We start from the raw sequence: 26,616 nt of genomic DNA, 5'->3' as shown, positions 1-26,616 counted from the left end.
GGGGGGTTGCGTAAATCCCCCAAAAAAATATCGAGCAAGCATTTTACGATAACTGACAAATTTCTCGCGCGCTGATTGGTTATTTTTTATCATCAATAAGAGGACAGATACATAAAAATCTGACGTCAATTTGTTAATTTAAACATCAAAAATATCGTGCAACCTCTTCTGCTAGAAGAGAAATATCTAACTGTACGCAAAAAAATAACGTGCAACCTCCTCTGCTAGAAGAAAAATATCTAACTGTACGCAAAAAAAATAACGTGCAACCTCCTCTGCTAGAAGAAAAATATCTAACTGTACGCAAAAAAATAACGTGCAACCTCTCCTGCTAGAAGAAAAATATCTAACTGTACGTAAAAAAATAACGTGCAACCTCTTCTGCTAGAAGAAAAATATCTAACTGTACGCAAAAAAATATCGTGCAACCTCCTCTGCTAGAAGAAAAATATCTAACTGTACGCAAAAAAATATCGTGCAACCTCTCCTGCTAGAAGAAAAATATCTAACTGTACGCAAAAAAATATCGTGCAACCTCTTCTGCTAGAAGAAAAATATCTAACTGTACGCAAAAAAATATCGTGCAACCTCTTCTGCTAGAAGAAAAATATCTAACTGTACGCAAAAAAATATCGTGCAACCTCTTCTGCTAGAAGAAAAATATCTAATTGTACGCAAAAAAATATCGTGCAACCTCTTCTGCTAGAAGAAAAATATCTAACTGTACGCAAAAAAATATCGTGCAACCTCTCCTGCTAGAAGAAAAATATCTAACTGTACGTAAAAAAATAACGTGCAACCTCTTCTGCTAGAAGAAAAATATCTAACTGTACGCAAAAAAATATCGTGCAACCTCTTCTGCTAGAAGAAAAATATCTAACTGTACGCAAAAAAATATCGTGCAACCTCTTCTGCTAGAAGAAAAATATCTAACTGTACGCAAAAAAATATCGTGCAACCTCTTCTGCTAGAAGAGAAATATCTAACTGTACGCAAAAAAATAATGTTCAAGGGTTGAGCCAAAAAAATAAATATCATGCAACCAAAATTCCTGCAACCCCCCCATCAATTATCGAATGGTCCATCCCTTAGACGAAAGAACATTTAACATTACATCCACCCATCCATCTATCAAATCACAACTCACGCCCACACAAACAATATACCATGAAACTTGACAGCAAATCATCAATTGACATTGAATTGATTAAGAAAAAATGCAAAATATAAACATTTCTGTTCAACCTTCAGGAAAACAATCCAGTTCGTGTTGGAGAAGTACTCGTGTCATTATGCTACTTACCAACCTCTGGAAGGTTGACATTTGTAGTCCTTAAAGCGAGGCTATCGAAGAAAGAAATTGGGGATCAATTACCCAGTAAGTTTTGTTGAATCGGTTTTTTTCTTCTTTTCTTTTCTAGTTTTTTCAATTTATTAATGAATAAAACTCCTAAAATATAATATAATGCTAGATATGTGCGCTATATAAATATACACCTAATTCAAAAAACGTTGTCATCGCCAAAGGCGATAGGCGATAGGTCATTCCGACATGGACATGGTTTCGTTCAATACAAAAAAACATCGAATCAGTCTCAGCACGAAGGTCCATACTCTTGAAGAGAAGAAGAAGAAGAAACACAAGTCATTCCAGCTATTCTTGGATCTTTGAATGACATATATCCTATCGCTTTTCGCCTATCTCCTATTGCCTATTGCCTTTAGCGATGACAACGTTTTTTGAATTAGGTGTATTTAAAAGTTACTCATCCTTAAATTTTCTTTCGTCGTGCTTTTTGTTTGTTCATTTGTTTGTTTGTTCGTTCGTTTGTTTGTTATTTTCTGTCTGTCTTTCTCTATTTCTTCTTTTCTTCCGAACATCTTATATTCTGTACCTTATATTTTCTACCTCGCCATTTTTCCTTTCATCTTTATATTGTTTTTGGTGCCACAATCTTGGTTTTTTTCCTTTTTCCTTTCCTTGTCGTTGTCGAAGGGTTTGAATTAACTCATGATTATATACTGTAAGTATGCTAGCCCAAACGTGACAATACTTCAAATTGCATTTTTTCATGATCAAGCAGTACTTTTATACATCGAGTTGATTTTCATTACACCAAGACCCTTGTGTTCTATGTCTAGTCATTTGTTTCGCTTGTCTAGTCATTTGGTTTTGATATCAAGCGCAATGTTTAAGTTGACAAGCAGCCATCGCAATCAAAAGTCATTTAGGTCTTTGCGATTTGCATACAAAAGGGAACGCTAGAAGCACTCAGGAGAAGATTGATTTCGATCAGCTTGCGATCGATGAACGCGCTAGGCCTGGAAGCTAGTTGCAGGGCGGGAGGAGGGAGGGCGTTGAAACGGGCATGGGCACTACTCTGCCTGTCAACAATGGCGGACCGTTTGTGGTGGAAGTTCGGCTGACAAGATGATCTTTCAAAGGTAAATTTAGGCTTGTGTATCTTTGTTTTTAGCCAATAAAACAATTTTATTGGTGTTAGAGAACACCCAAAACATGGTAAGAGTTTTCATTACGAAGAATTCGCTAGTTTTTGTACTCAAAGAACCATTTTTCATGGTGTTTACGCTAGATTTTATATAGCAAATGCGGGCGCAGTTGCTAGTCTACATTTGAGATGTCAAAAAAACAATCTTGCTCAAATTTGCTCAGTCTGATTTTTTTCACATAAGTAGAACACTATATGAACATTTCAAAAATATATATAAACTAGGTTTTGGAAAACATTGTAATAAAGCCAAAAATGTCCCTGCGCCCGCCTTCGCAAGCTGATCGAAATCAATCTTCTCCTGAGTGCTTCTAGCGTTCCCTTTTGTATGCAAATCGCAAAGACCTAAATGACTTTTGATTGTGATGGCTGCTTGTCAACTTAAACATTGCGCTTGATATCAAAACCAAATGACTAGACAAGCGAAACAAATGACTAGACATAGAACACAAGGGTCTTGGTGTAATGAAAATCAACTTGATGTATAAAAAGTACTGCTTGATCATGAACAAATGCAACTTGAAGTTTTGTCACGTTTGGGCTAGCATACTGTAAGCCTGACATCAAAACTGATGGTCATCTGATGAATGTCTGTGGTTTTCATCCAAAAATGTGGCCAGACTTTTGAGCATCTCCATTTCAATAGAAGAAATTGCTATAGACTTCTAGTCCATCCTTCTCTAACTGCAACGTTATCAACATCATGGCAGCTTTCACGCCTTTCTTGCCTTCAAGATTTCTCGTGCATTCTGGTTTCAATTTTTTTATAGAACAAAGCAATAATCCTTAACCTCTATTCGTTTGATAAACAATACACCTGCTGAGCCACAAATCTAGAACGATGCCAAATGACCTCATAGCCATGTATCCTAATTATACAACTTTTTTTCACGCCAAATAAAATCACTCTAGTTAGAGCGGCTGTTTTGTCGTAATTCGTGACAAAAACAAGTACAACAGTGCAAATATTTCCTAATCAGAAAAATTATGGCCTTCTTCAATGTCTATTTTCCACGAAATTAATTAAGGCATTTGAAGTAATGGCGAAAAACTTGGGGTTTCAAAAATGAACATGAGATTCTTAATCTTTTTTAGTTACTTAAATGTTTAAATTTCTAATCTCACACTACGCGTTATTCAGCTAAAATGTTTTATTTATTTGGTATAAATAGAAGTAATCATGGTTAGTTTTTAGACTTCTGCTTTCCAATCATTTTTACTCGCTTTCCGTTTATTTTTACTTTCTCACAACCCAAACACTCTTCCATCGATGAATTAATCTTATAATTTTTTTCCTACTATTTTATATTCGCCTCTTATTTATTTTACTTTCCACAACTCAAATATTCTGTCATCTAAATATTTATTAATTAACCTATTTATTATTGTCGGCTTCTTCCAATTTTGTCAGTCCGGAATTTTTTTTCATCCAACTTTCCAAATTGGACAGCATGTAGTCCTATTACCTGTACTTATTGTTAATATATCCTATTGATTTTATTTGCTTTCCATTTACTTTACTGTTCAAAATATTCTGCCATCGAGAAGTACTTCAATTAATCTATTTGTCTAGAAATATTACATAATTTATTTAGTCAAATGACCTCACTTCTTCAGTCGTTCGTTTCATTTTCCCATCTACCAAGTTTCTGTCTCACACTCTGTCGTATTTGCTGCAAAGCATCAGTGCTTTGTCGCATAAACTTATCCAGAACAGACATATTATTAGAGTCATTTGAAGGTAGATGCCTTGAAGATCGTCTTCGCTGTGATGCATTTGGCAGGTCTGAGACAGATCTTGCCCTTCTGTTATTAGTATCACTTGAATTTGATTCCCTAGAGTTCTGTCTTGAAGCCAGCCTAAGATCCCACTGACTTGCAACACTAGATCTTGACTGATGATTTCTTGAAGTTTGCTTAGATTTCAAAATCGTTTCTTCTTTTCCAAAATTTTTTAAGTCAAGTTGGTTGACTTCAGGGTTCCCTTTGTACTCTGACATCAATGCAACATCATCATTATCGAGAGCTGGTTTTCCATTCAAAACTCGTTCTGCTCGTAATGCAACTAGAAGTGCCCTTCTGTGAGACAACGTTGAGCGAAGCTGAGCTTTAGCAAGCCGTAATTCTGAGCTCAATTCGTCGTATTTCTGTTTCAAATCTCCAACTGTGTCTTCTAAATTCTCTATAAATGCTCTACTCTCTTGTAAGCTATCGTAAGGGCCCGGTGGATCGTCTAAACAGAGGAACTCCACAACAGGTTGTGTCCAACACATATCTTCTCTTCCCAAAACAACCTCCAAGTAATGCTGCAAACTCAGCTTCCTCATTTCAATAAAAATATCCGAAAAATTATCTCCTAGATATCTTTTAGGCGGAAGACTAATGTCAGGAAAGCCATCGTCAAATAATTTACGTAAATTTTCATCCAAGCGAGCAAAATCCGAATATCTGCGAAATACAAACCAATTTCTTTCATCGCTCAAGGTTACACTTATCTGGTACACTGTAAATCGTTTCCTAGCTTCTACTATTTCGTAGCCAACGATAGGAGCATGAATTTCTTGATCATTTCGCTGTTCTTCGGGATTTTCTGCTTTCGTTGTGTTGTTATTTTGAGTCGCCATTTTCTTCAAATGTCGAAATACTGGTCAGTTGTATACATATACATCAACCATGCTCGTTAAGTTAGTATAATTTCATTCACTGAGGTATTTGTGAATTCCTCTGACATCCTAGCAATTTATTAAGATACGTCTCCATCTAAAGCCGTCTACAGCTTATTTACTTTCGATATTGAGCAAAATCCTAGACAAAGACATCAAACAGAGATGCTTTCATTTCCAATTCAAATGAGCTTGTGTTTTTTTTTACACGAGTGATTAACATCTATGCCCCATTGCACAGGTGGACAGGAAACGTGAGATATACTATTGTGGTTCGCCACAAAGGATTCTTTGAACGGATTCCTTTGAATATTACCATCTTAAATCACATTTGTAAACCTCTCTTTCTCTGAATCGTGATGGAAATTTAGAAATCTCTTAAATTATTTGTACATTTTCCTAGTCTTCTTAAGTAAACAATGTCATCTCATTTAGTGCGTTTGTGTTGACATTGCTGACGTTTCTTCAGCTACTGGCTTAGTTGTTCATTATGTGATATACATATAGTGATATACAGTCAATGTCATTAACGTTGTCCACCGAAAAAAGACATTTACACATTTAGACATTTAGACTAAAGGAAATATCACGTGTTTCATTATGCATTCTTTGCTTCGTGTGCGTCAGCCTGAACTTTAAATGTAAAATCCAACTCGTGAATCGAAAATACAGAATGCCCCGACCATTTATTGGGGATTTAAGATGGAGAATGGTATTTCAGCGTTTGTTTTTTGCCAGGACGTTCGAGGAAACACGGGATATTTCTTTTAGTCTAAATGTGTAAATGTGTAAATGTGTAAATGTGTAAATGTGTAAATGTGTAAATGTGTAAATGTGTAAATGTGTAAATGTGTAAATGTGTAAATGTGTAAATGTCTTTTTTCGGTGGACAACGTTAATGACATTGACTGTATGTGCTTAATTAGTATTTATAAATTATTAAAGTATTGTTAGATATTTACCATTTCCGGGGCTACTTAACGCTGTAAATAACCAGCTTTGGTGCATTTTTCTCCTCACTTTTCTATACCTTCTGTTCGTCAAGACGTCTTTCACGTATGAAAAATAATGGAGGATAAACCTGAAAAAAATAATATTCGGTCATATTGTCACTATTATGTGCGCTAAAGCTCTCGCTTTTCAAACATATCATTGAAAACAATTTCTTAAGCTTTAGAAAAGTGATTTTACTGACATTTTTGGATTCCTCTATATTCACGTATGTCAACCCTTACTTTTTCCGCAATCTCGTATTCCGTTTAAGATTAGATTATTATATCAATTAAGGAATTTGTTTATGAATCTAGTAAATTTTTTGTCACGCGTTACCTCATGTCCTTTAAGTCCTTCGCCAACATGCCTTTTTCAATTTCAATGTCATTTTTTAAAGATTCTTACCTTTTATTTTATTTTTAATTGTTGTTTCATTACTAAATGCATTTACATTTGTTATTTTTTAGTTGTTCCTTTCCTTTATTCAGATTGCATCCATATATTTATCTTATCTTACTCTTCTTATTTTTATATTATTATTTTATTTACTTTTCTATGAATTTTATATGAATATACATTATTCTTATATAGTTACAACGTATATATATATATATATATATATATATATATCATATTTACTATTAGTATTTCACATATTTTCTTTTAATTTGTATCTCACTATGATAAGTATATTTCTCTCTACGAATAAGCAGTGTTTAAGCAGTATTTTTTATCTCCCCCCTTCATTTAGATCCTTTTGCAAAAGTCTCTCTCCTCGTTTCCGGTCGTCAAGTCAAGAAGACTAGAACCTCGATAGTACGTAAAACCTTACAGCCAGTCTACAACGAAGCCTTTGTCTTCGACATCCCCGTTCACCGGCTTAGTGACGTCAGCCTCTTAGTGCGTGTGCTTCATTCCGAGGCCCAGGGGGAGAAAGACAAGGATGGTAAGACAATAGGCAAAGCTGTCATAGGTCCTGATGCTAAAAATAGTATTGGTCTTCACCATTGGAACTGTATGATGACATCTCCTAGGAAACCAATTGCCCAATGGCATCCACTTATGCTAAGTTAAGGGAAATTAGGAATGGAATGTCTGTATTTCCAAAGGCAGTCAAGAATAGACCAAATGCAAAACTCGCACCGATGTGAGGCTGAAGTTGTGAACAAAGGGATCTGCGGTGATTCAAAGCAATCTGTCGTGATTTAAAGCAATCTGGCGTGATTTAAAAGTCACGAATCATGCCAGATCCCTTTGTTCACAACTCAAGCCTCACATCGGTGCGAGTTTTGCATTTGGTCTATGGTCCAAAAATTGTCTTGTTTCAAAATTAGGAATTTCGAGCGAGATGGCGCATCAAATTTGTCGACGCCATCTTTAAAAAATGTCAATTCGAAAATAATGTTTGTATTAACTTTTGAAAGATCTCTACGTTCGCAATGCTTTTCCATTTCAAACCACGTGTTCCTTGAGTGTTATTCATTTTTTTACTGGTAACACTATACTCAATGGGATGGATGGAACTATCTTTGTACGAGAATTACACGTGGTCTGAAATGGAAAAACATTACATCCAGAACTAGAGATGTATGCTCGTTTTCAAATTGTAGTTAGAGCAAAAATGAGTCCAAATTTCCAGTGAGAAAAAAAAGTCTGAATTTTATATTGATGGTTTTCACAGCCGCCATGTTGGATGAATGTAACAAAAGATTCGTCATTAGTCTCTTTTGTTATATCATCCAACATGGCCGCCGTGACTTTTGTTATTTTATTCTCTTGGGAATGATTGAAAATCAGCAATTTTCTGTTATTTTCATACTTAGGATTATTTTGGTAATTTTGATTAAAATAAGGAAAAGCGTTATTTCGAAATTCCTTGTGTCGCAACCTTTAATTTTTCAAAATTTAATTGGACGTTATTCTATTTTATGTTCCTTGTCATGTGAGAAGTTGCTTTATGCAAATTATCCAGGATAGATGTTCACTAAGTTACGTTACATGAATCGTGGGAAATTTGCAGCAAAAAGCAATCACATTGGCGGGATAACAAATACTGTCGCGATTCAAAGGAGTTAGAATAATAAATATAATAATTATAATAAATAATAGTAATAAATTAAGGGAATAAGGTATCTAACTCTGTTTGATAATATTAATACTGGGCTGCTTGTGTTATCATCTAAAGTCACGTCATCATTCATCTGTTACAAATAATATAATAATAATAATTACAGTTCATATAAATCAACAACATGCATCAACATTTTCATCATATCCATACACCTATTTCAAAAAAAGTTGTTGGTTGGAGATCTGATATCTGAGACCATGTAGCACGCTGCAGATGTGATATATTCACAGCCAAACATTTAGTTTCCTTTTACATCGGAATGTGAAGCTTGTCCTTTGAGTTAGGAATATGATTTTTCGTATTTTAGTCAGAAAACACTAAATCACAATAATTCTGTTTAGTCTCAGATCGCTCATTTCATATCTCGGACAGACAACGTGTTTTAAAATAGGTGTACATACAGCTAGTTCTACAAAGGTTGATGAAGGTTTTGTGAGTTGCATGCTGCGTATTGCATGTCGCATGTTGCATGTTCCTTACCAAGCTTGAAATGTATTATATTAAAAAAGTGCAGACAAATCATAGGAAAAAATTTCCTACTGTTCTGATCACAGTTTCGCTGATTGCATTCACATTACCCATAGTGCATTTCGGGATGGGTATGCACCAAACCTCACTAACCTTTATTGAAGTCGCTGTATATATTATACTGAACATATATTTTAAGATACAACATATTTTTGTATTTTCGCTCAGAATGTTTAAAATTTGCACTTATTAGTGTAGAAACAATCTTTTTTTATTTTAACGATAAATAAATGGAATAAAGTAAAAAAATTGGGTACATATTCCTGTTTGTTTCAGTATATGTCTAAAAAAATTATTTAAATACTCAGAAGGGAGTAAAGAGTAACGGAGGCTCACGTGTTAATTAACAGTTTTCTTTCTTATTCCTTTATTTTCTATTTTTTGATTTTTCCTCCCCTACTATTTATATTTATATGACATTTGAAAGTTTTTGATGATGCAGGCTCATTAGTTTGGCTTCATTCAAGTTAGTTATCAGTTCATTGATACCATTAAAGGTCCATGGAGTTTCAATATGTAGATATTTATCAAGTTGAACATTTGTTTCTTTACAATGCAGTTGATTTGCGAATGATCAGCCTCTCAGTAAACCTGTAGAAATGAGTCTGTAGTCAAGGATGACAGTGGTATTACCCTAATGAGAAAAGATTTGAAATCTAAAAAAGTGATATTGAGAGATTTCTAAGTTTGCAACAACTGCATGGCGTGATAAAGTGTTTACACGAAACCAGAAAACGAGCTGACTTATACCATACTTCAAACCCTCGTGGTTTTAGTTTCGAACGTTTTAGGGATTTTCTATGAAAGAATACACGCAAAACCTGTATACGCTTATTTCAATAAAGTGAGTCACCTGAAAAGCTATAAATCTGAGGCCGACAAGGATTATGGGTAGATTCATTTTACACGTTCAACCGCTTGATAACTGTTCATGGACTTGTGAATCTTTTAGCGGTTACAGTCTCACCTCTTCTGAGCATCATCGAGCTGCAGTTTGTATTAAAAAAGCTTTGTATATATATGCTTTTTTGATATGAAAAGTTTCCCATGATGCTCAGTGATCTCAGCTTTCTAGGTTTTTGGTGACTAACTTTATTGAAATAAGTGTATATACTGAACCCAAACAAAGACTGAATTCCATTCGCATTTCTTCGAGTATCTTGTTCTCGTACAATCAGCCATGGGATTCGTTAGTGATCAGGCTTCGTTTTCACCCGAGGTAAAAAGGGAAAGCCGTGTATTTGATCAACAAAACTCAAGTTGTAACGCATCTTACGTCAAATGATGTAATTTGTTTTATTTAAACTTAAAAGGATCAAGTCCTACGATAGACAATACCTCAACAATGAGGGTTACATCATCATTTGCTAAAGTAATTTAGTTACTTATAAAGATATAATAAAATTTAGTTGCAGAAAAAGAATGCAGTAAAAAGAATATAATTCGAAGAATGAATTATTTCAAAAATATTTTAAAATACTTTTTTCTTAATATATAAAAAATTGATTTAATAAAATCATTTAACTGTAACCAGTGAACGCTTGAGTTAACTCAATGTAAAGAAGAAAACCATTAAAGCCCTTATATTATTGTAAATGCAAATTCAAATTCCGATGCAACAGAACTTACTTAAGTTGTTATTTATAGAGCTATAGTACGTCGACTTCTTCAACACTCTGTTTTATATGAAAAAGACTCGCTCGGATTTTTAACAGCTTATCTAATTATCTCGTAAGAAATACCGATAACAATTAAAAGAAGCTTCGACTAAATACCGATAACAGCGTGGCGGAGTTCGTAGCCCAAGAAGAGAAACTAAGAGACAGAAAGATTCGCGATCTTAAAAGTTAATTTATTCTGCCGGAGTACATCAATAATGAAAGCTAAAAGACTTCTTAAGAAAGTTGTTTTTCTGTTTCTTGTTATGTTAGCAGTAACAGGACATACAGAAGCGGTAAGTATAAGTGTATAGTGTAGGAAGAATAGACAGATATCTATCAATTCGTGAATTCATGTTCCGGCACGTAGTTATCCAAACTATCACCAAAAAGCATTACCCTTTTTGCAATATGCTCATATGTCCTTAAAAAGTTTGGTAAAGGTTTTTGCATGGTGTCCAAATTCAGCTTAGACTCTCTCGGTAATCTTACTGATCAAAGTATATTTTAATGAAAAGCAAAACTAGACTTAGCTGAATAATTAAGTAACAGTTGATGCATGTAAAGACGCTAGCTTTCATAGCTTTAGTCTCGAGATGTGAACTCACTCTGGGAAATTTATATCTATCAAAAAATCCCTGAACACTTTGAACAAGATTGGCCCTCTTCAGCTACAATTGTTTTATGAATGCACTGCATCTATTAATTACAAATTTTATTTTTTAAACCTTGTTTAACTGAAAACCATCGAAAAGGTTTTAAAGATTGTACCTAAAGATCAGCCTAGATACGACTGGGGCCAGAGACTGAAAAATTCCATCGGTCTTGATAAATAAATTAGAGATAAATTGTTCAGAGGCTTGGCGAATTTGACGGGACGTAGAGGGATAGGGGAATCAATCCGCTAAGCCTATAGCACTACCTCGTCAGTTTATAAGCACGATTAATCTTTTAGATAAGTCATAGTAATCTTTATTATTTTTCCCAATGCCATTCTATCGTTTGTAGAGACGTTCAAAGAGAAGCGTTGACCAGCTAACTACAATGATAGCCTGTGCAACAAAGAATAAGTGGATGCACTACATGAGCTATGGCTGTTACTGTGGACCGGGGGGACAGGGGGAACCAGTAGATGAAGTTGACAGGTTTGTACAGGGAATAACTACCAAGCAATGACCAAATAAAAAGGAGGAAGGGGGGGGGGGGTGAAATTTGACAAAAGTTTGGCGATTTTAAATTCTGTTTTCATCCAACCCAGATGCTGTCAGAGACATGATCGGTGTTACCAACAAGTTATGTATAGCATGAAATGCTGGTTATCTCTTGAAGTCTACTTCCTGTCCTATGATGTCACCAGATGTAACTACTGCAGTAAGAAACTTTTGATTTTAGTACAGCTGTTAATCTTATTATGCGATTGCACGTTACGACATCGCGGCCATGTTGGTGGTACTGTATCTGACAATAGATTTCTTATTTCTTACATCGTTGATACCGCCAACATGGTCGCCATGTCTTAGTCTCTTGACCATCAATAGACCCCTTGCAGTCCGTCGGAATGCAACTCAATTTGGAGGACAAAACAAAAGAAGTCCAATCTCATGAGAATTGGAAACTTATTGTTATGTCCTCCAAATTGAGCTGCATTCCGACGTACTACAAGGGGTCTATTTCAGATATTTAAATACTCTTTTACATATTTCTTTTTATAGTAACGATTACCAAATCCACAACCTTGTATTTCTTTCTTTCTTTCACTTCCTCTCCCACAGTTTTTTCCTTCCTCTTTATCCATTTTACTTCCGGTTTCCTACGTTATTTCGTCTTCAGTTTGTTCCCATTCTTCCCCCACCCCCCCCCCCTCTTTTCGTTCTCTTGTCTATTCTTTCTTCCCTTCCTCTACTTGCATTACGTTGCTCTTCCTACTCCCAATTTCTAACACTACGCTGATGGTACTTTTTTAGAGCCTTCAAACAGTCCATGTGCCTTGGAAATCTGCAAATGTGACTCGACGTTGTCAAAGTGTTTAAAGAGCAAACCACTTCAAAAACGCTACGAACTCTACGATCAGACAAAATGTTCCCCGAACCTCATATAAGAGCCTGATATATAACACATCATTCGGCTGTGTACACTGGAAAGATCGCTATATTGGACATCATCAAAACATGTCATTTTGCCTGCTTAGCATTTGCTCTCGATTTTTGTGCAGAAAATATGATTAGATCCACAGGTATATTTTAGCAGAGAAAAATATATTAATAAATTGATACTAAAATATTGAAATGGACTTCTTTGTTTTACGAGGGTATCATTTGACATATGACGCATAAAGCACGCGCGCGTTTTGCGCCAAACGAAACTTCCCGCCAAAACCACAGGAACTCTGCTCCATATCAATAGCCACAGAAATATTTTTTTTTTTTTTTTTTTTTTTTTTTTTTGCATGGTTTGCAATTATTCCTAAGAGAACCAAAAAAAACGAAAAAGACGGCATTTTTGGTTAATATAACAAAAGAGACTAATGATTCATAATGACCGAGATCTTTTGTTACATTCAATCATCCAATATATATCGGCTATGAATGAGTTTGAAAACAAGCAATAAAATAAAAAATATAATTATACAGCTTCTCATTAATCCCATATAGGTAACTGTCCAATTATTTTCTTAATTGGACAGGTCTTGTTGATATGGGATTAATTAGGCAGCTATATAATTAATAGGTAATGGGATTTCATGCTCCCCAATCAAGAAATAATTAGACTCAAAAATTCCTCTGACTGCCAAATTGGACTCGGCCTACAGCCTCATCCAATTTTGTCAGTCCTTGGAATTTTCCTCGTCCAATTATTTCTTAATTGGACATATACTAATATCTCAAATAACTTCTCTTTTTAAAAATAATGCATGATGTAGAACATAAACTTGAAATAAGAATTTTATCTCTGCATTATAATATACCTCTGGTCCTCGTTGCGGGATTGGATTAAATTGAATATTCTTGAAATATTTCCAAGTACACTTCTTCAGTGCAATGAAGCAAAGCAAAGAAAGTCTTTAATCTATAGCCAGGTCTATGGCAGCTCTAAAACTCTTAAAATTTGCAGAATGTGAGCTCAAACGCAGCTAGGGAATACTACATGACATAATAAGTTTTACAGCAAGCCATACAAAGGATCGGACTCGGCTGGTAATTTATACGTCCTGTAAAATCGTAATCCTCATCTCACATGGATTGAAAATTAATTTAAAACCACTTACTTACCTCGTAGCTTGAGATGGCGAGGGGACTACAAAGAAAGGTTTTAAAAGCTGGAAACTGTGCAGCTTTAGAAGTTGTTTCTCTTAGTTCGGTGTTGTTTTCAACCTATCTATACTTACGAAGAGGACCGCTGATAGAGGCCTTATTTTACCCAGGATTCACTGCGGCACGCCTTTTTGTATAAGTTTTTCATAAGAATACAATAATAATGAATACAGGTATTTTTTGGTTATTTTTATTGCATTAGATTCGTTGCCTTGGGTTTTCTCAACTGGTTATGATATCTTGACAACATTCAAAATAAGTGATGCTTTAGTCCCTTGAGTAAACTTTCTTGGCTTAGTCCGGAAATACAATAATATTGAAACGCAAGCAAAGAATTTATATTCTCAGAAGAATGACACATGGGCTTATCAATTGGGTTTACAGCCATGCATGATGTCTTACTAGGAACTAACACTTTTTGGACTTGTCGTAACTCATATATTTGTAGTTAAACTTCGATCGCTTAAAGCATTTCACAGCCTCTGCATCGCATTCGCACAAAGCTTTACGACATTTGGCCAAAATATGGTAGGAAGAAAGAGGCTCTGAAATAAAGGAAAATATATTAGTGAAAAAAAGGCGGGAATAGTAAATCAGAATATATAAAAATGTAAATATGGGTTAGAGTAAGGCTGAAACAAAATGCTGTGTAGAGAACGGGAAAGAGGGCCGGAAAGAGTGAAAACAGAAAGCATGCTGGGGTATGGGGAGAGGTTTAGAGGATCAGGGAAGGACTTGTATACAACAACATCACTTGAATTTCTTTGGCTGTAAATCACTTACAGCCTTAAATCAAAACGTTTAAATTACTTTGATCATCTGGCATCTTTTCCAGATAGATAGTTTGCTGCTAAAAGTTAAAATGAAATTGGGCTGATTAAGCCATTGTTTGGTGGAGCTCTTATAGTCCCCTTGTAGTCTACTATCTTTCTTGTTGGATTCCACACAGAGGGCCTTCTAAGAGGGTGAGTGAAAAATCCAAATTCCCCCTCTTTTGCACCTTAATTTCACATGTCCAAAATAGAAGCACTATCTTATACGGTTAATGAAATATTTACTTATGATGAAAATAATAAAATAATAAGATATTGAATGGAAAAATGACGAGAAAGCAATAACTGTTTTTTCGAACTTACTACATGTTAGACAGCCACTAGTTTTGTAACTCAAGGTGTATACGGCGGCATCAATTACGCAGAGTTTTGATAACTTCAGTTGATCATAACACCTATCATGTGCTTGGCAGCACCTAAAAGAAGAAATTACAGTTACCCTAATAACCGACCCCTTGAGAATAGATGAATTTTACAATTTTACAAATACACTTACCGGTCGCCTCTTGTAACCGACCTACAAGGGCGGATCCGGGGGGGGGGGGGGCAAAAAAAGGCAGGAAAAAAATGCTTTTTTATATTGTTTTCCGTTGTGTTGACGGAAGAAACTCAATAAGCCCCCCCCCCCCCTAAACTCAATTATCTCCCCCCCCCTCCTAAAATTTTGGCTGGATCCGCCCTTGATCTACTTGCTACTAGGTAGACATTACATAGTAAAAGACTCCTAATCGCTACCTACAATCTTATAACCAAACACCTAGAACTAGTTCAGACGTCGAACGTTTGCCGTGATGAATTCAGTGTATGAAATGAAATAAGATGATATCGAGTAGAAACAAAAGATTTGACTAGTTTGCCCTAGATTCGAGGCGGCAAAAGTTCGACGTCTTAACTGGACCTTATTACTATAGGTGGACTTCGATTGTACGTTACGTCATCGCGGCAATGTTGGTGCCATTTAACAAAAGATTTCAGTCTCGTTAGCATCCCTTGTTAACGGTACCGAGATGGCCGCCATGCTTTTGTTTTTTACTCTCTTAGGAATGCTTGCAACTGCTATAGTACCATGGTGGAATTAATGTAGTAAAGAACAATTACTTATTTATTTTCACCTCTCATATACTCTAACTACCAAGGGGACGACCTGATCTTCGTGTAAAGATTTACGTTCAGGGCGGATCAAGAAATTTCCGGATACGTGTGGACAGTAAAAACGATTCGAGAACAATTCGAATACGCTGCGTGTAGACGCGAACATTTTCGTATCCAGAAAAAAAAAAAAAATTGCGGATACGAAAATTTCCGGATACGTGTGGGCGGGGCCTTAACTTAACCTTTTTTGTGAAATCAGTCATGTTAGTTTTAGTATTAGCATATATAGGTGTGATAGATACCTGTCCACGTCATCTACAGGTGTTCCTTTGCCACCAAACCCACAGAAGCACCCATAGCCGTTATACAGCAGAGGATTACGTCCTGTTCCACAGTGAATCATCGCTCCAAAGTTAGCGATGCTTCGCTTGGCTCGTGACAATTGGACTTCACTTCCCTTGATCAAAAATACTTGTCATTATTGACGAAATTAAAATAAAATAGCATAAATAAACCAAAAGGGTAATTTTATCGAACCCTGAAACAACCTCTGGGCTGATCTAAGTCAGGGTAAGGCTAACTCACAGATCAAACCCTGAAACAACCTCTGGACTGATCTAAGTCAGGGCAAGGCTAACTCACAGATTGAACCCTGAAACAACCTCTGGGCTGATCTAAGTCAGGGCAAGGCTAACTCACAGATTGAACCCTGAAACAATCTCTTGGCTGATCTAAGTCAGGGCAAGGCTAACTCACAGATTGAACCCTGAAACAACCTCTGGGCTGATCTAAGTCAGGGCAAGGCTAACTCACAGATTGAACCCTGAAACAACCTCTGGGCTGATCTAAGTCAGGGCAAGGCTAACTCACAGATTGAACCCTGAAACAATCTCTAGGCTGATCTAAGTCAGGGCAAGGCTAACTCACAGATTGAACCCTGAAACAACCTCTGGGCTGATCTAAGTCAGGGCAAGGCTAACTCACAGATTGAACCCTGAAACAACCTCTGGGCTGATCTAAGTCAGGGCATGGCTAACTCACAGATTGAACCCTGAAACAACCTCTGGGCTGAACTAAGTCAGGACAGACTCAAAGATCGGCCCCTTGAAGCAATCACTGGGCTCATCTAAGTCAAGGCATGGCTAACTCCCAAATGGAATCGCATTTTGGAGTGTTAGGCTTTTGAGAGAGAAAACTAACTGGGGGGAAAAAGAAAAAAACGAAAAAAGCACTCGAATCAAGGGAGAGTCCTAACAAACTCTACTCGCATGTGATGCCAGGTGTCCAGGAATTAAACCTGAGACCCCAGAGGTAAGAGGAGAGGTGTACACTAAATCTACGCCGTATTCCGAGTCGTTATTTCGTGCTTTCATTCAACTTGTGCTCTACAGCAGTTTTCTTACATACCTCTTGCTTCGTTGGTAAAGCAACCACACACGCCACAATCAAGAAATACAGGACAATTCTTAAAGCCATCTTTATCAAACTTTGTGCTTGACTCCTAGTGAATATCACTCATCAATCGTAAGTGAACGTATCTTGTTCATGTTAGGGCATTTTATAATAGAGTAGATAAATACAGCTTAATTCCTGAAATGATAAAACCATTGGTTCAAAGAGTAACCGCTAAAAGATCTTACATTAAGGTTTGTTTGCTCAGTTGTTTTCAGTCGTTTCAGTTTTTGAGGTTTTGTTTAGTTAATAAAGTAAGTTCAATTACTTCGATTAGTGTATTTGTTCTCTATTATCTGGAATTTGCAGGAGTGTGAAGACTTCCCATGAAATTATTTTCAACGCGTGCATGGTTCACACACATATGTATCAATTGAAATCTATTTTGTATTTTTTGTTTTTCTGATATCAAATTTAATTTTTAAGTTTCCACGTTTACGTTAAGTTGCAATTGCTTGAACATGTTCTCGGTTGCAACAAACAGGAATCAGAAGAGGCAATAAAATAAACTTGAACTATGTCAAATTGATTATTTTCTAAATTCAGTCCATAGAGCGCAAACAATATATCTGTGAAACACTAAATTGTTCAAAATAGTGCTAGTTAAACAAAAGAAAACAATAGAATTAGCATAAAATAAAGTAAGTTAGTATCACTAATATTTCACGGATATATTGTTTGCACTCTATTGAACTCTGTGTTTCTTCTTCTAAGAGCCTAAAATGGCAGCGACTAAGATACGACTGCCTATGTGTTTTAATTGACCGTTTTTTATCTTGGGCGTAATGTTTTCCCATTTCAGACTACATGTCATTCTCGGAGAATAAGATTCTTTGTTTGAGTTGTATCCATGTTCATGTGTCTTCTCATGTGCAACCGTTAAACAAAGAAATGATAATCTAAACTTAAGAATGATCCCAAGGTCAATGATCCACTCTTTTCCAAGTTTATATTTTTAAAATGTAACAATCTACAGGAACTATTGCAAAAGTTTTTTTACTTGATTGATAAATTTAGGACCATACTTCTAGACATCTAGTGCTGAACCGTCGTATGGCAGCGCGAAGCATTTACGGCTACGCCTGAGATTTCGACCCCGACACCGCTATCCGTGGATTTACAGACTGATCAGGAAGCTCGGCCGAATCCTAAGGGAGAGGTTAGTCGTTAGTCGTTAGATGATTAACCCCTTGCTATGATCAGCAAACTCAAATTCTTGTGTATGACGGTAATGAGTTTACACGCATGCTCGCTCCTTTCCATGTGGGATGTGTTTTGAATAGTGAAAACAATAAAATCATCAGGAAAAATCTACTGATTAGATTTGGCAAAAGTATCTTATGCAGCCGCTATAAGTGTCGTCACGTAACGCTCACTCCCCTATTAAGTAGCTTATTCGGGGAGTGATCGTTGCGTGATGACAGTATTAGCGGCTGCGATGGAGACTTATTTGGCAAATGATAAAATCAAATTGTGGTCAGAAAAAATATTACGTACATACTTATCGAGCCACCTTAAAACTAGCTTGCAATCTCAGTTAAGAAGATTTTAACTCTTGAGTATTGCTATGAATTGATATTTTATCAATATTTTATTAATTTATATTTACTGTTAATCAAAAAAATTAAAGTAAACCATCGTCTTATAAATAACAAGTCATTTTAGATGTGTGAACAGAAAATCTTTGAAATACCACATACTCAAAAAGGTTTGATAGTTTAAAGCCACAGTATACTGAAATATTAATCAAACTTCATGTTAAATAAAAACGATGCTGTACGGCATATCAACCTACTGAACAAAGCTCGATTCTGGTGTGTCCATGGTACGTCACTAGCCGCCATATTTGGTTGATCGAACTAAAGATTTGGAATGATGGGAAGGTTTCTTTTTGTTATATATCCCCAACATGGTGGCCATGTCTTTTGTCCTTGTGCATGTGACGTCATAGCTGCCATGTTGGTTGACTTGAACAAAGGATTTGGTCTTGGTTTCATTTGTTATGTCAACCAACATGGCGGCCATGTCTATTGTACTTGTGCATGTGACGTCATAGCCGCCATGATGGTTCACTTGAACAAAAGATTTGATTGTTTGATATAAACCATCATGGCGGCCATCAATTTTATAGGCAGGGATGCATACCAAAAACAAAAACAAAAAAAAAAAAAAGAAAGAAATATTTCTAGCGCCAAGGAGTTAACTTAACCGAATACTTGTTTGATGATCTTTTCACGGTGTATAATTTACCCTTTCATCATTACTGTTTCATTAGAAACACCGACGCAGCTTACACTAGTTTTTAACTAGTTATCTCTTCAGAATACTTGTTTACAAAATTTAGCCAGTAGAGAGATATCGTGGTATCGAGATAGATTCAGTTAATAAGTGGACATTATATTTGGGGCTCGCGCGCCAGATTTACGAAATTGAGAAATAAAAGCCAACGAAGGGTCAGAAGATGTTTATGATTTTCAATCAGCAATCACTTTGATGTTAAATAAGTTATGGTTATAATTATTGATACATTTTCGTCAGCTTAGCATGTATCTTTATCATATCCAGCGTAATGACTGTTGTACTTGGACCTGCGGAAACACTTTACGGCCTGTGAGTCACATTGACACAAAGCATAACGGCATTTGCCAAAGAACCAGTAGTACGACGGAGGCTCTATAAACAATCAATGCATGAACTAAATCAGCACGTAAATGATTATGATTTATGAATTTATATAGAACTTTTTCATGTGAATATGATCAAAGGCGCTTTGCAGTGAGTTGTGAATGAGAGGTGGTTAGTATGAGGTGTGGATTCTGAGGATGGCCACTGCTCGGTCACTGACAGGTTTTCTTTTACGCCCCTCCGATAATGACACGGGAACGCGAAATGAGAAAAGCATAGGATCAACTTTGCTTGTTTCTCTTCCTCAGGAAGAACGGAAAGGACGGAGCGAGTAAGAGAAAATATAAGAGAGGAGCTTGAGACCCCCCCCCCCCCCCCTCCATGCTACTTCCCCCTTGCAGGCCGAGGGCCGCGCCCGCGGGCCCGGGCCCGGGCCACGCGGGCACCGCGGGCCGGGCCCGCGGGAAGCGGGACCGCGGAAAGCGGAACCGCGGGACCGCGGGAAGCGGGCCCAGCGCCCCGAGAAAAACGGCCCCGCGGGCACGGGCCGCGGGCCGGGGAAGCGGGAGCGGGAAAGGGCCCGCGGACCGCGGGAGAGGGACGCGGGACGCGACAAGAGAAAGGGGAGGAAAGAGGCAGAGGGAAGCGAAGCCGAGGGCCCCGGGAAGCGGGGCACGTGGCCTGACGCGTTCCCCAGGGGACTGGCACAAACGCAACGTTCCACGCGGCCAGCTGTACGCCCCCATTTCCCTTTCACCGCGGCAGCCCCGCAAACTCCCTCCTTCCCTTTCACTCTTCCCGTTCCCTTTCGACCCCTCTCACTTTCCACTCTTTCCCCTCTCCCCTTCCTCCAAACTTCCCTCTTCCCTCTCCTCTTTCCCTCTTTCCTCTCCTCTTCCCCTCTTTTTCCGCCAGAAAGCTCTCTACCGAGTCATTCGTAGTTTTGAGACGAGGTAGGAGGAGAGAGAGAGAAGGAGGGGAGGGGGAGGGGGGGAGGGGATAGAACAAAAGAGAGAGAGAGATAGTACTTACTTGCATCCAGTACATTCAGTTGTCTTGTATTGGAAGGTGTACGCAGCAACACCGAAAGGACAAACGCCAGACGCCTTCACTCTATCGTAACAACGATCATGTGCTTGACAGCACCTACAATTAAAAATAACAAGTTAATAATGAATATGGCCATTAATTATACTTCCTGGATGCAACTTCCCGCAGTGTAAACGTATTATTGCAATCACCTTTCTCTGAAATAATATACATGTAATTATAGATTAAATTGTAAAGTACAGAAGACATTATCTGTTATAATATGAATGAAAGGCTTTTGTCGGTTAATTGGAACCACAATTTTGAAGGTCATTCATTCACTCTCTCTCTCTCTCGTTCGTTACCTGTCCACATCGTCCACAGGATTCCCATGGCCGTCAAATCCACAATAGCAACCATATCCATTGTAATCAAAAGGGTTTCTTCCTGTACCACACAAAATCATCAAACCAAAGTCTGCAAGTCCTCGTTCAGGAGATACAAGCTTCCCTTCATCTTCGCTCTCCTATACGACATAGAGAAAATCTTTGATTTTATTTTTTCGTGAGAGAGGCTAAAAGGTCTTTTCATAGACACTAGGGTGACCCTCGCGCTATAGGGACAAGTCTTTTGCGGGTTTCTTTTACCAGTAAACATAATATAACCCTAGGAGTTTGATCACCCTAACTTCAAGTTTGATCTGTGCATTACCTGTGCCCTGACTTTGATCAGCTCAGAGCTTGTTTCAGGGTTCTATCTGTGAGTTAGCCGTGCCCTGACATAGATCAGCCCAGAGGTTGTTCCAGGGTTCTATCTGTGAGTTAGCCATGCCCTGACTTATATCAGCCCAGAGGTTGTTTCAGGGTTCTATCTGTGAGTTAGCCGTGCCCTGACTTATATCAGCCAAGAGGTTTTTTCAGGGGTATCCATATAATTTTAGCGCTTGCAGATTTAAAGCAGTTCCCATTTCCAATTTCCGAGTATATTAGTTTGTTAAACCAACTGACCCGTCTCAATCTCACTTACTTAACACATCTTATGAAAAAAATAAATAAAGCATAGTCTTAATTCCTCTTTTTAAATATTGCAAATAAAACTTAACATTCGTACAAGAAGCAGATTGTAACACGTACCTTGAGCTTAGGTTTAGCATGTGAAACAGCAGTTAGAAACAAGAAACACAATGCAAATCTGTACAGCATCTTCTCTCATCCAGTGTCACCTGCTCTAGTCAAATTCTACTGCAAGCGTCAGCTTTATTTTCTCTTTTTATTATCCAAGAAGCAACTCAAAGCAAACAGACATCTGCCTAAGGCAGCGCTGAATATTTATTTAAAGTGTGCAAGTTATCAAATACTTTCATAGTAACTGTCAAGCGGCGAAAAAATAAAATAAAAATAAAAATAATGATTAATGTGTTTGTCGAGTTTTCATATTACACCGTTCCGTATCTTTTCCACGACAAGTTTACACTATAACGCTAACATTGCGAACTACTTGAACTACTTGAGCAAAGCCAATACATATATTATTTGATTTCTCCTAAAATAAAAGCTACCTTATGTAAAATCCTTGGAAGTGGAAGGAAAAAAATTTAATGAGAAAGAATCTTTGAAAGGAATTTCAATTTTATTGATGTTTATTTATTCATTTTTTCGTTTCTCTCATCTCCCTGTCTCTTATTCCCATCTTTCAATTCAATCCCATTATCCTTATATTCTTCCTTTTAACTTTCCCAGTTCTATTTTCAAATTTCCAATATTCAGGAGTTTTATTTTCCTAATCCTTCACATTTCTATCTTTTCACCTTCATTCTTTTCCTTTGTTCTTCTATTATCTATTTTCGTGATAGTTCCCTAGCTAATGCGTTTGTTTGTTTGTTTTCTATTATATTCGGCGCGAGATAAACACCGATAAATCAATCCAAAAAGGTTTGTTTGTTTTAACTTCAACGTTAAAAGCAAAACAAAATGCCTGTGTGAAACCGAAGCTGAATTTTTAAAAGTGGTTTTATTTTCGCAATATTATTTTAGGTAAACACATTATATTACTGTACTTAAGTAACAGACGCTATGTTTAGAAGAAATACCACTGAGGTAACCCAGTGTAGAAACATTTTTACAGTGTTACAGATTTAGCTACAGGAGGCGTATGGTTTTGATAAGTTATTTTCAATAACTCGTCTAACATTATAAAGCAACTGCAGCCACTGCGCGCTGGACATAAAAAAAGTTAAGCCTATAAAAAAGGACCACTTTACTCAAACCTTTTTAAAATCGTGCTTATATTTTCACCAAGAGTCTTTCGTTTACTCTGCACGTACAGATATAGAGAAACTCGCTGGAGTGAAAACAAATCAATATAAAGCTTAAAAGAATTAAGCGCATAATATTCCTTGAGGCTCAGGTCAAACGTCGAACTTTACATGAGCCGAACCTAATTGAAACAATAGATAACAAGGTGGTCTTCCTTGATGTGATTAGGTTCGGCTCATGAGAAGTCCGACGTTTGACCTAGGCCTAACAAAGATGTATCGAACATTTCAATTCAGCTCATTTCAAAATTTTGGTTATTTTTCGGAAACATTTGAACATTTTCGGCTTCCCTTGCGGCAAAGACACAACTATCTCCATAGTGGTCTTGAGAGGTTGAACATCATCAACGAACTTTTCTTTAGTTTATTCAGCTGTGAAAATCTCAAACATTAACTACTCAAATGTGCTCACATCAAGAGGTGTTGACGTCAGTCCTACACGTGTGGTATTCCCAGTAAATGGAGGGAAAATACTCTATGTGAAACCTGAATAAACAAATAGCAAAAAGGTTCTCGTGCAACCGTTTGGTAAATAAAAGAAATGTTAGAAGTCTATAACGAGGCTACCCTGAATGTGTGAACATTTCTATCTTACCATAAAAAATAATAATAATTAATAATAATAATGTATTGAATTTGTATAGCGCAAATCTCAATTGGGGTATTTTCATTTGCGCAGTAACATAAATGTAAAAAATATATAAAAACTAAATCTATACTAATAGCAAAATATTTAAAAAAGTCATTTGATAAAAACATCGATCAGTTCGCTGTGCAGAAAATTGTTCAAGGCTGGGTTTAGATTACATTTTTCACGTGCATTATTTTTTAAGTTTAAACTTTTTATCGCGAATAAAATTATTGGTATTTTTGTTCATAGTTTTTTATCGGAAGGCCGTGAATGAAAACCATCTCTTAAAATACATACAAAGTCGTTGGATGTTGTGTGTAATGTAATTTTTCAGATATACAGTATTCCATTTTTGTGTTATTGCTCGCTCGCTGATTTTCATTTATTTATTATTATTATTATTATTTTAATTGAGTCATTTGTTTTGACTTGCGGTGCCGCATTAAATAGTTTGTGTTAAACTCAAATATCCATAATTTCAGTTACATTTACACTAATACTACAATAAAACGTGCATGTCCTGCTTAAATTATATAACAAATTCGTTTAACCTTGTTTGAATATGCACAGGTACAACAGCTTAGGGTCATCGACCAACGACACAAGAAACCACCAAAAAGAATGCATTCAATTCAACGCATGAAATCTCACTCTTTGTAAAATGCCCTTAAAAATCATCACATTTTTGACAAGGTTTAATCTATATGAGTTAGCGACTGTACATAGATAATAAATAAGTACTACGAGCAGTTTATTCATCTGTTCAAACGGAATCAGTAAAATTTGTATAAAACTAAGTGAACATCGGAGAAAATCAGTGGAGATCGCCCAGCGGTTGAATTATCGACAATGAATAGAGCTATAATCATTGCTCCTGTTCTTCTAGCTATCTTCTTATCTGGTTTTTGTTCTGGTTTTCCCGGCCAAAATGGACAGGTGGGGATAGATTAATAATCGTGAAGATAGACAAATAATTGTTTAAAAATTATTTTTATTTAACTGTGAAAATGCAATTCTATTTGAAAAAGGAAATTACGATCTCCCTGGACTGGTCCTAATATTATTTATAATGATAATTTATTTATTTATATATATATTTTTTGCAGACTGCACAGCATGAAAAAGGTATTTTTAAAATTATTTTTCTTTGATGGAACCCTGAAATGTGTAGATTGTTTGACGAAACGAGTTAATGAACACTGAAATGGCTTCCCATGTTACGAAGAGATTCGTTACATTACATCAGTCTTGAAATGGCTTCCCGTTACTATTTCATGGTTTCATTTGGTGTTAACAGTCAAAGGTTGCCAACATAGGCAAAGATACGTACGTACTGATCGGATTTTCAGCGAAGTTAATTGAAAAGTTTAGCATTCGTACGTGTACGGTTTTCAGTGCATTCAAATAGCTTCCGTACTGAACTGAATGGTTTCACTCCCCCTACCCCTCTTATATTGTTTGTTTTCCATTTTTATTTACACCCATTAAAAAACAACAACACACACTCTAAAAACAAAAACTTATTTCAAATGGTTTTTGAAATAAGTGTTTGCCAGTTGCAGAATCGTAGCGAGTTCAAAGATAATAAAAAATATATATACACTAAATAGTGATAGGTGTGACACAAGACTACTTGGATATCACAGATTGAAGTACTAAATGAAACATCTTTGTCAACAAGTCACCAGGACAAAGCGCAACTTATGGCAGTTTGGTCTGATGATTCATTGTGAAACAAACCGTTGGGCCTCAGACTATCTCGGCTATGGATGTTGGTGCGGACCGGGAGGCAAAGGAACCCCAATCGATGAGACGGACAAGTAAGTAATACGACCCTGTAATCCAACCGCCTAAAGCATCCGACCACCTCTGTAAATCGACTACAGAACTTAATTCTGCAAACCGACATTGGTGGTGACCCACATTTAAACCTGTAACTCGACCACCTGTGTTTATCGACCTTTCTTACAATTTATTTTAACTAGGTGTTGTAAGGAACATGATAAGTGTTATTACGATGTCCATCGGTCCGGTAAATGTAGTTACATGGGAGCAGCTTACACAACTATCTACACCAGGAAAGGATGTTCAGACTGTGGTAATGATAACAGGATAAGTCTTGGGGTGACTCAAAACTCATGACTCAATTTATGAGAAGTATAATATGAATAGCTTAACGAAACGCCCGCCATGTTGAATGGTTGATCTAACAAGAGAAGCTAATGCTTTGCTATTGTCATTTCATGAGGTGGTCACCTTGCATGGGTCTCGTGTCCCGTTAAGTTCGTGACTTTCCTTTATGGGTAACTTTTAGTTTTTCTATTCAACACATTGTAATATTAGTTTCCCAATAGAGCTGTTAAAAAAATCATCATGGCGGCTATGACGTCATATATCCACTCCAAAATGTGGCCTACTCGACTGTTGGCTCAACCCAATAACAACTATCGAGTGAATATGCACTAGAGATCGATTACAAACACTTCAAACTCCACTGACTTGTGTATCGTTTTTCCCCAGATAAACAGCAAAACAATGCCTGCGAACAGGCTGTATGTGAGTGTGACAGCGTCGCTGTCAAGTGCTTCGCCAAAGCAAAGTTCAACGACGCCAATAAACGTTATTCACAATCAAAATGTGTAGATCAAGCGATAGCAGATTGAGAAATGTGACATGATCATATCGAATAAAGAAAAATATTTTTCGTAATCAGTTCGTGTTGAAAATGATTTGACTCAAGAGGTTTGTTCATGTGGCCCTTCCTTCATACATGGCGGGGGAAATAAGCGATGTCATAGAAGGAGATTTCTGTTGTGTGACTGCTGTCTACGCCTTTTAGTTTTCTA

At 36.8% G+C, this 26,616-nt stretch overlaps 7 protein-coding genes across 9 annotated transcripts in view; 3 read left to right on the top strand and 4 right to left on the bottom strand.

The window, feature by feature from the left end:
• Positions 1–6,420, bottom strand: part of LOC116289394 (single-stranded DNA-binding protein, mitochondrial) — a 34,428-nt gene extending 28,008 nt beyond the window's left edge. The window contains exons 1-2 of the mRNA XM_089031023.1: positions 6,369–6,420; positions 6,136–6,254 (exon numbers count right to left, since the gene is read on the bottom strand). Of these exons, the coding sequence (XP_088887149.1) occupies positions 6,136–6,138 (3 nt within the window). The 5' untranslated portion in view covers positions 6,139–6,254; positions 6,369–6,420. The remainder of the gene's footprint in view (positions 1–6,135; positions 6,255–6,368) is intronic.
• Positions 1–9,085, top strand: part of LOC116289389 (synaptotagmin-6) — a 32,155-nt gene extending 23,070 nt beyond the window's left edge. For all 3 annotated transcript variants that reach the window (XM_031696293.2, XM_031696292.2, XM_031696294.2), the window contains 2 exons: positions 1,252–1,378; positions 6,918–9,085. In XM_031696293.2, coding sequence (XP_031552153.1) covers positions 1,252–1,378; positions 6,918–7,240 — 450 coding nt within the window. In that variant the 3' untranslated portion in view covers positions 7,241–9,085. The remainder of the gene's footprint in view (positions 1–1,251; positions 1,379–6,917) is intronic.
• On the bottom strand, positions 3,644–5,362 carry LOC116289391 (sorting nexin-16-like). The gene has a single exon (XM_089031020.1). The coding sequence runs from the start codon at positions 5,132–5,134 to the stop codon at positions 4,124–4,126; it is 1,011 nt and encodes a 336-aa protein (XP_088887146.1). The 5' UTR covers positions 5,135–5,362; the 3' UTR covers positions 3,644–4,123.
• Positions 9,086–10,419: 1,334 nt separating the features above from the next.
• On the top strand, positions 10,420–12,769 carry LOC116289423 (basic phospholipase A2 nigroxin A). Its single transcript, XM_031696340.2, has 4 exons — positions 10,420–10,779; positions 11,492–11,628; positions 11,742–11,854; positions 12,448–12,769. Exons 1-4 carry the CDS (start codon positions 10,702–10,704, stop codon positions 12,579–12,581), a joined length of 462 nt encoding a protein of 153 aa, XP_031552200.1. The 5' UTR covers positions 10,420–10,701; the 3' UTR covers positions 12,582–12,769.
• A 1,193-nt stretch (positions 12,770–13,962) lies between these two features.
• Positions 13,963–17,258, bottom strand: LOC116289456 (phospholipase A2 A2-actitoxin-Cgg2a). The gene is made up of 4 exons (XM_031696399.2): positions 17,127–17,258; positions 16,022–16,176; positions 14,931–15,043; positions 13,963–14,339 (listed from the first exon to the last, which is right to left on the bottom strand). The coding sequence occupies exons 1-4, from the start codon at positions 17,193–17,195 to the stop codon at positions 14,203–14,205; spliced, it is 474 nt and encodes a 157-aa protein (XP_031552259.2). The 5' UTR covers positions 17,196–17,258; the 3' UTR covers positions 13,963–14,202.
• Positions 17,259–19,619: 2,361 nt separating this feature from the next.
• LOC148910730 (phospholipase A2 A2-actitoxin-Cgg2a-like) lies at positions 19,620–22,109 on the bottom strand. The gene is made up of 4 exons (XM_089030985.1): positions 21,959–22,109; positions 21,191–21,351; positions 20,830–20,942; positions 19,620–19,844 (listed from the first exon to the last, which is right to left on the bottom strand). The coding sequence occupies exons 1-4, from the start codon at positions 22,025–22,027 to the stop codon at positions 19,711–19,713; spliced, it is 477 nt and encodes a 158-aa protein (XP_088887111.1). The 5' UTR covers positions 22,028–22,109; the 3' UTR covers positions 19,620–19,710.
• A 2,440-nt stretch (positions 22,110–24,549) lies between these two features.
• On the top strand, positions 24,550–26,482 carry LOC116289419 (neutral phospholipase A2 3). Its single transcript, XM_031696336.1, has 5 exons — positions 24,550–24,706; positions 24,877–24,895; positions 25,452–25,590; positions 25,756–25,868; positions 26,291–26,482. Exons 1-5 carry the CDS (start codon positions 24,620–24,622, stop codon positions 26,431–26,433), a joined length of 501 nt encoding a protein of 166 aa, XP_031552196.1. The 5' UTR covers positions 24,550–24,619; the 3' UTR covers positions 26,434–26,482.
• Positions 26,483–26,616: the final 134 nt, after the last annotated feature.

This window comes from Actinia tenebrosa, unplaced genomic scaffold (genome assembly GCF_029948245.1).
Source record: "Actinia tenebrosa isolate PJP-AT-01 unplaced genomic scaffold, QUT_ActTen_1.0 PGA_scaffold16__25_contigs__length_10494907, whole genome shotgun sequence".
In the NCBI taxonomy this organism is placed as follows: Eukaryota; Metazoa; Cnidaria; class Anthozoa; order Actiniaria; family Actiniidae; genus Actinia; species Actinia tenebrosa.
The sequence above is the reverse complement of the archived record's forward strand: the minus strand, read 5'-3'. Positions and strand labels throughout refer to the sequence as shown.

Coding starts and splice junctions, on each gene's coding strand:
- LOC116289391 (XM_089031020.1), bottom strand. CDS start 5,134: ATGGCGACTCAAAATAACAACACAACGAAAGCAGAAAATCCCGAAGAA.
- LOC116289423 (XM_031696340.2), top strand. CDS start 10,702: ATGAAAGCTAAAAGACTTCTTAAGAAAGTTGTTTTTCTGTTTCTTGTT. Junction 11,629..11,741: donor CCAGTAGATGAAGTTGACAG/GTTTGTACAGGG, acceptor CATCCAACCCAG/ATGCTGTCAGAGACATGATC. Junction 11,855..12,447: donor CACCAGATGTAACTACTGCA/GTAAGAAACTTT, acceptor GTACTTTTTTAG/AGCCTTCAAACAGTCCATGT.
- LOC116289456 (XM_031696399.2), bottom strand. CDS start 17,195: ATGGCTTTAAGAATTGTCCTGTATTTCTTGATTGTGGCGTGTGTGGTT. Junction 16,177..17,126: donor CTTTACCAACGAAGCAAGAG/GTATGTAAGAAA, acceptor TTTTTGATCAAG/GGAAGTGAAGTCCAATTGTC. Junction 15,044..16,021: donor CCTGTAGATGACGTGGACAG/GTATCTATCACA, acceptor TTCTTCTTTTAG/GTGCTGCCAAGCACATGATA.
- LOC148910730 (XM_089030985.1), bottom strand. CDS start 22,027: ATGCTGTACAGATTTGCATTGTGTTTCTTGTTTCTAACTGCTGTTTCA. Junction 20,943..21,190: donor CCTGTGGACGATGTGGACAG/GTAACGAACGAG, acceptor TTTTAATTGTAG/GTGCTGTCAAGCACATGATC. Junction 19,845..20,829: donor AACTGAATGTACTGGATGCA/AGTAAGTACTAT, acceptor GATTGTTTATAG/AGCCTCCGTCGTACTACTGG.
- LOC116289419 (XM_031696336.1), top strand. CDS start 24,620: ATGAATAGAGCTATAATCATTGCTCCTGTTCTTCTAGCTATCTTCTTA. Junction 25,591..25,755: donor CCAATCGATGAGACGGACAA/GTAAGTAATACG, acceptor TATTTTAACTAG/GTGTTGTAAGGAACATGATA. Junction 25,869..26,290: donor GAAAGGATGTTCAGACTGTG/GTAATGATAACA, acceptor GTTTTTCCCCAG/ATAAACAGCAAAACAATGCC.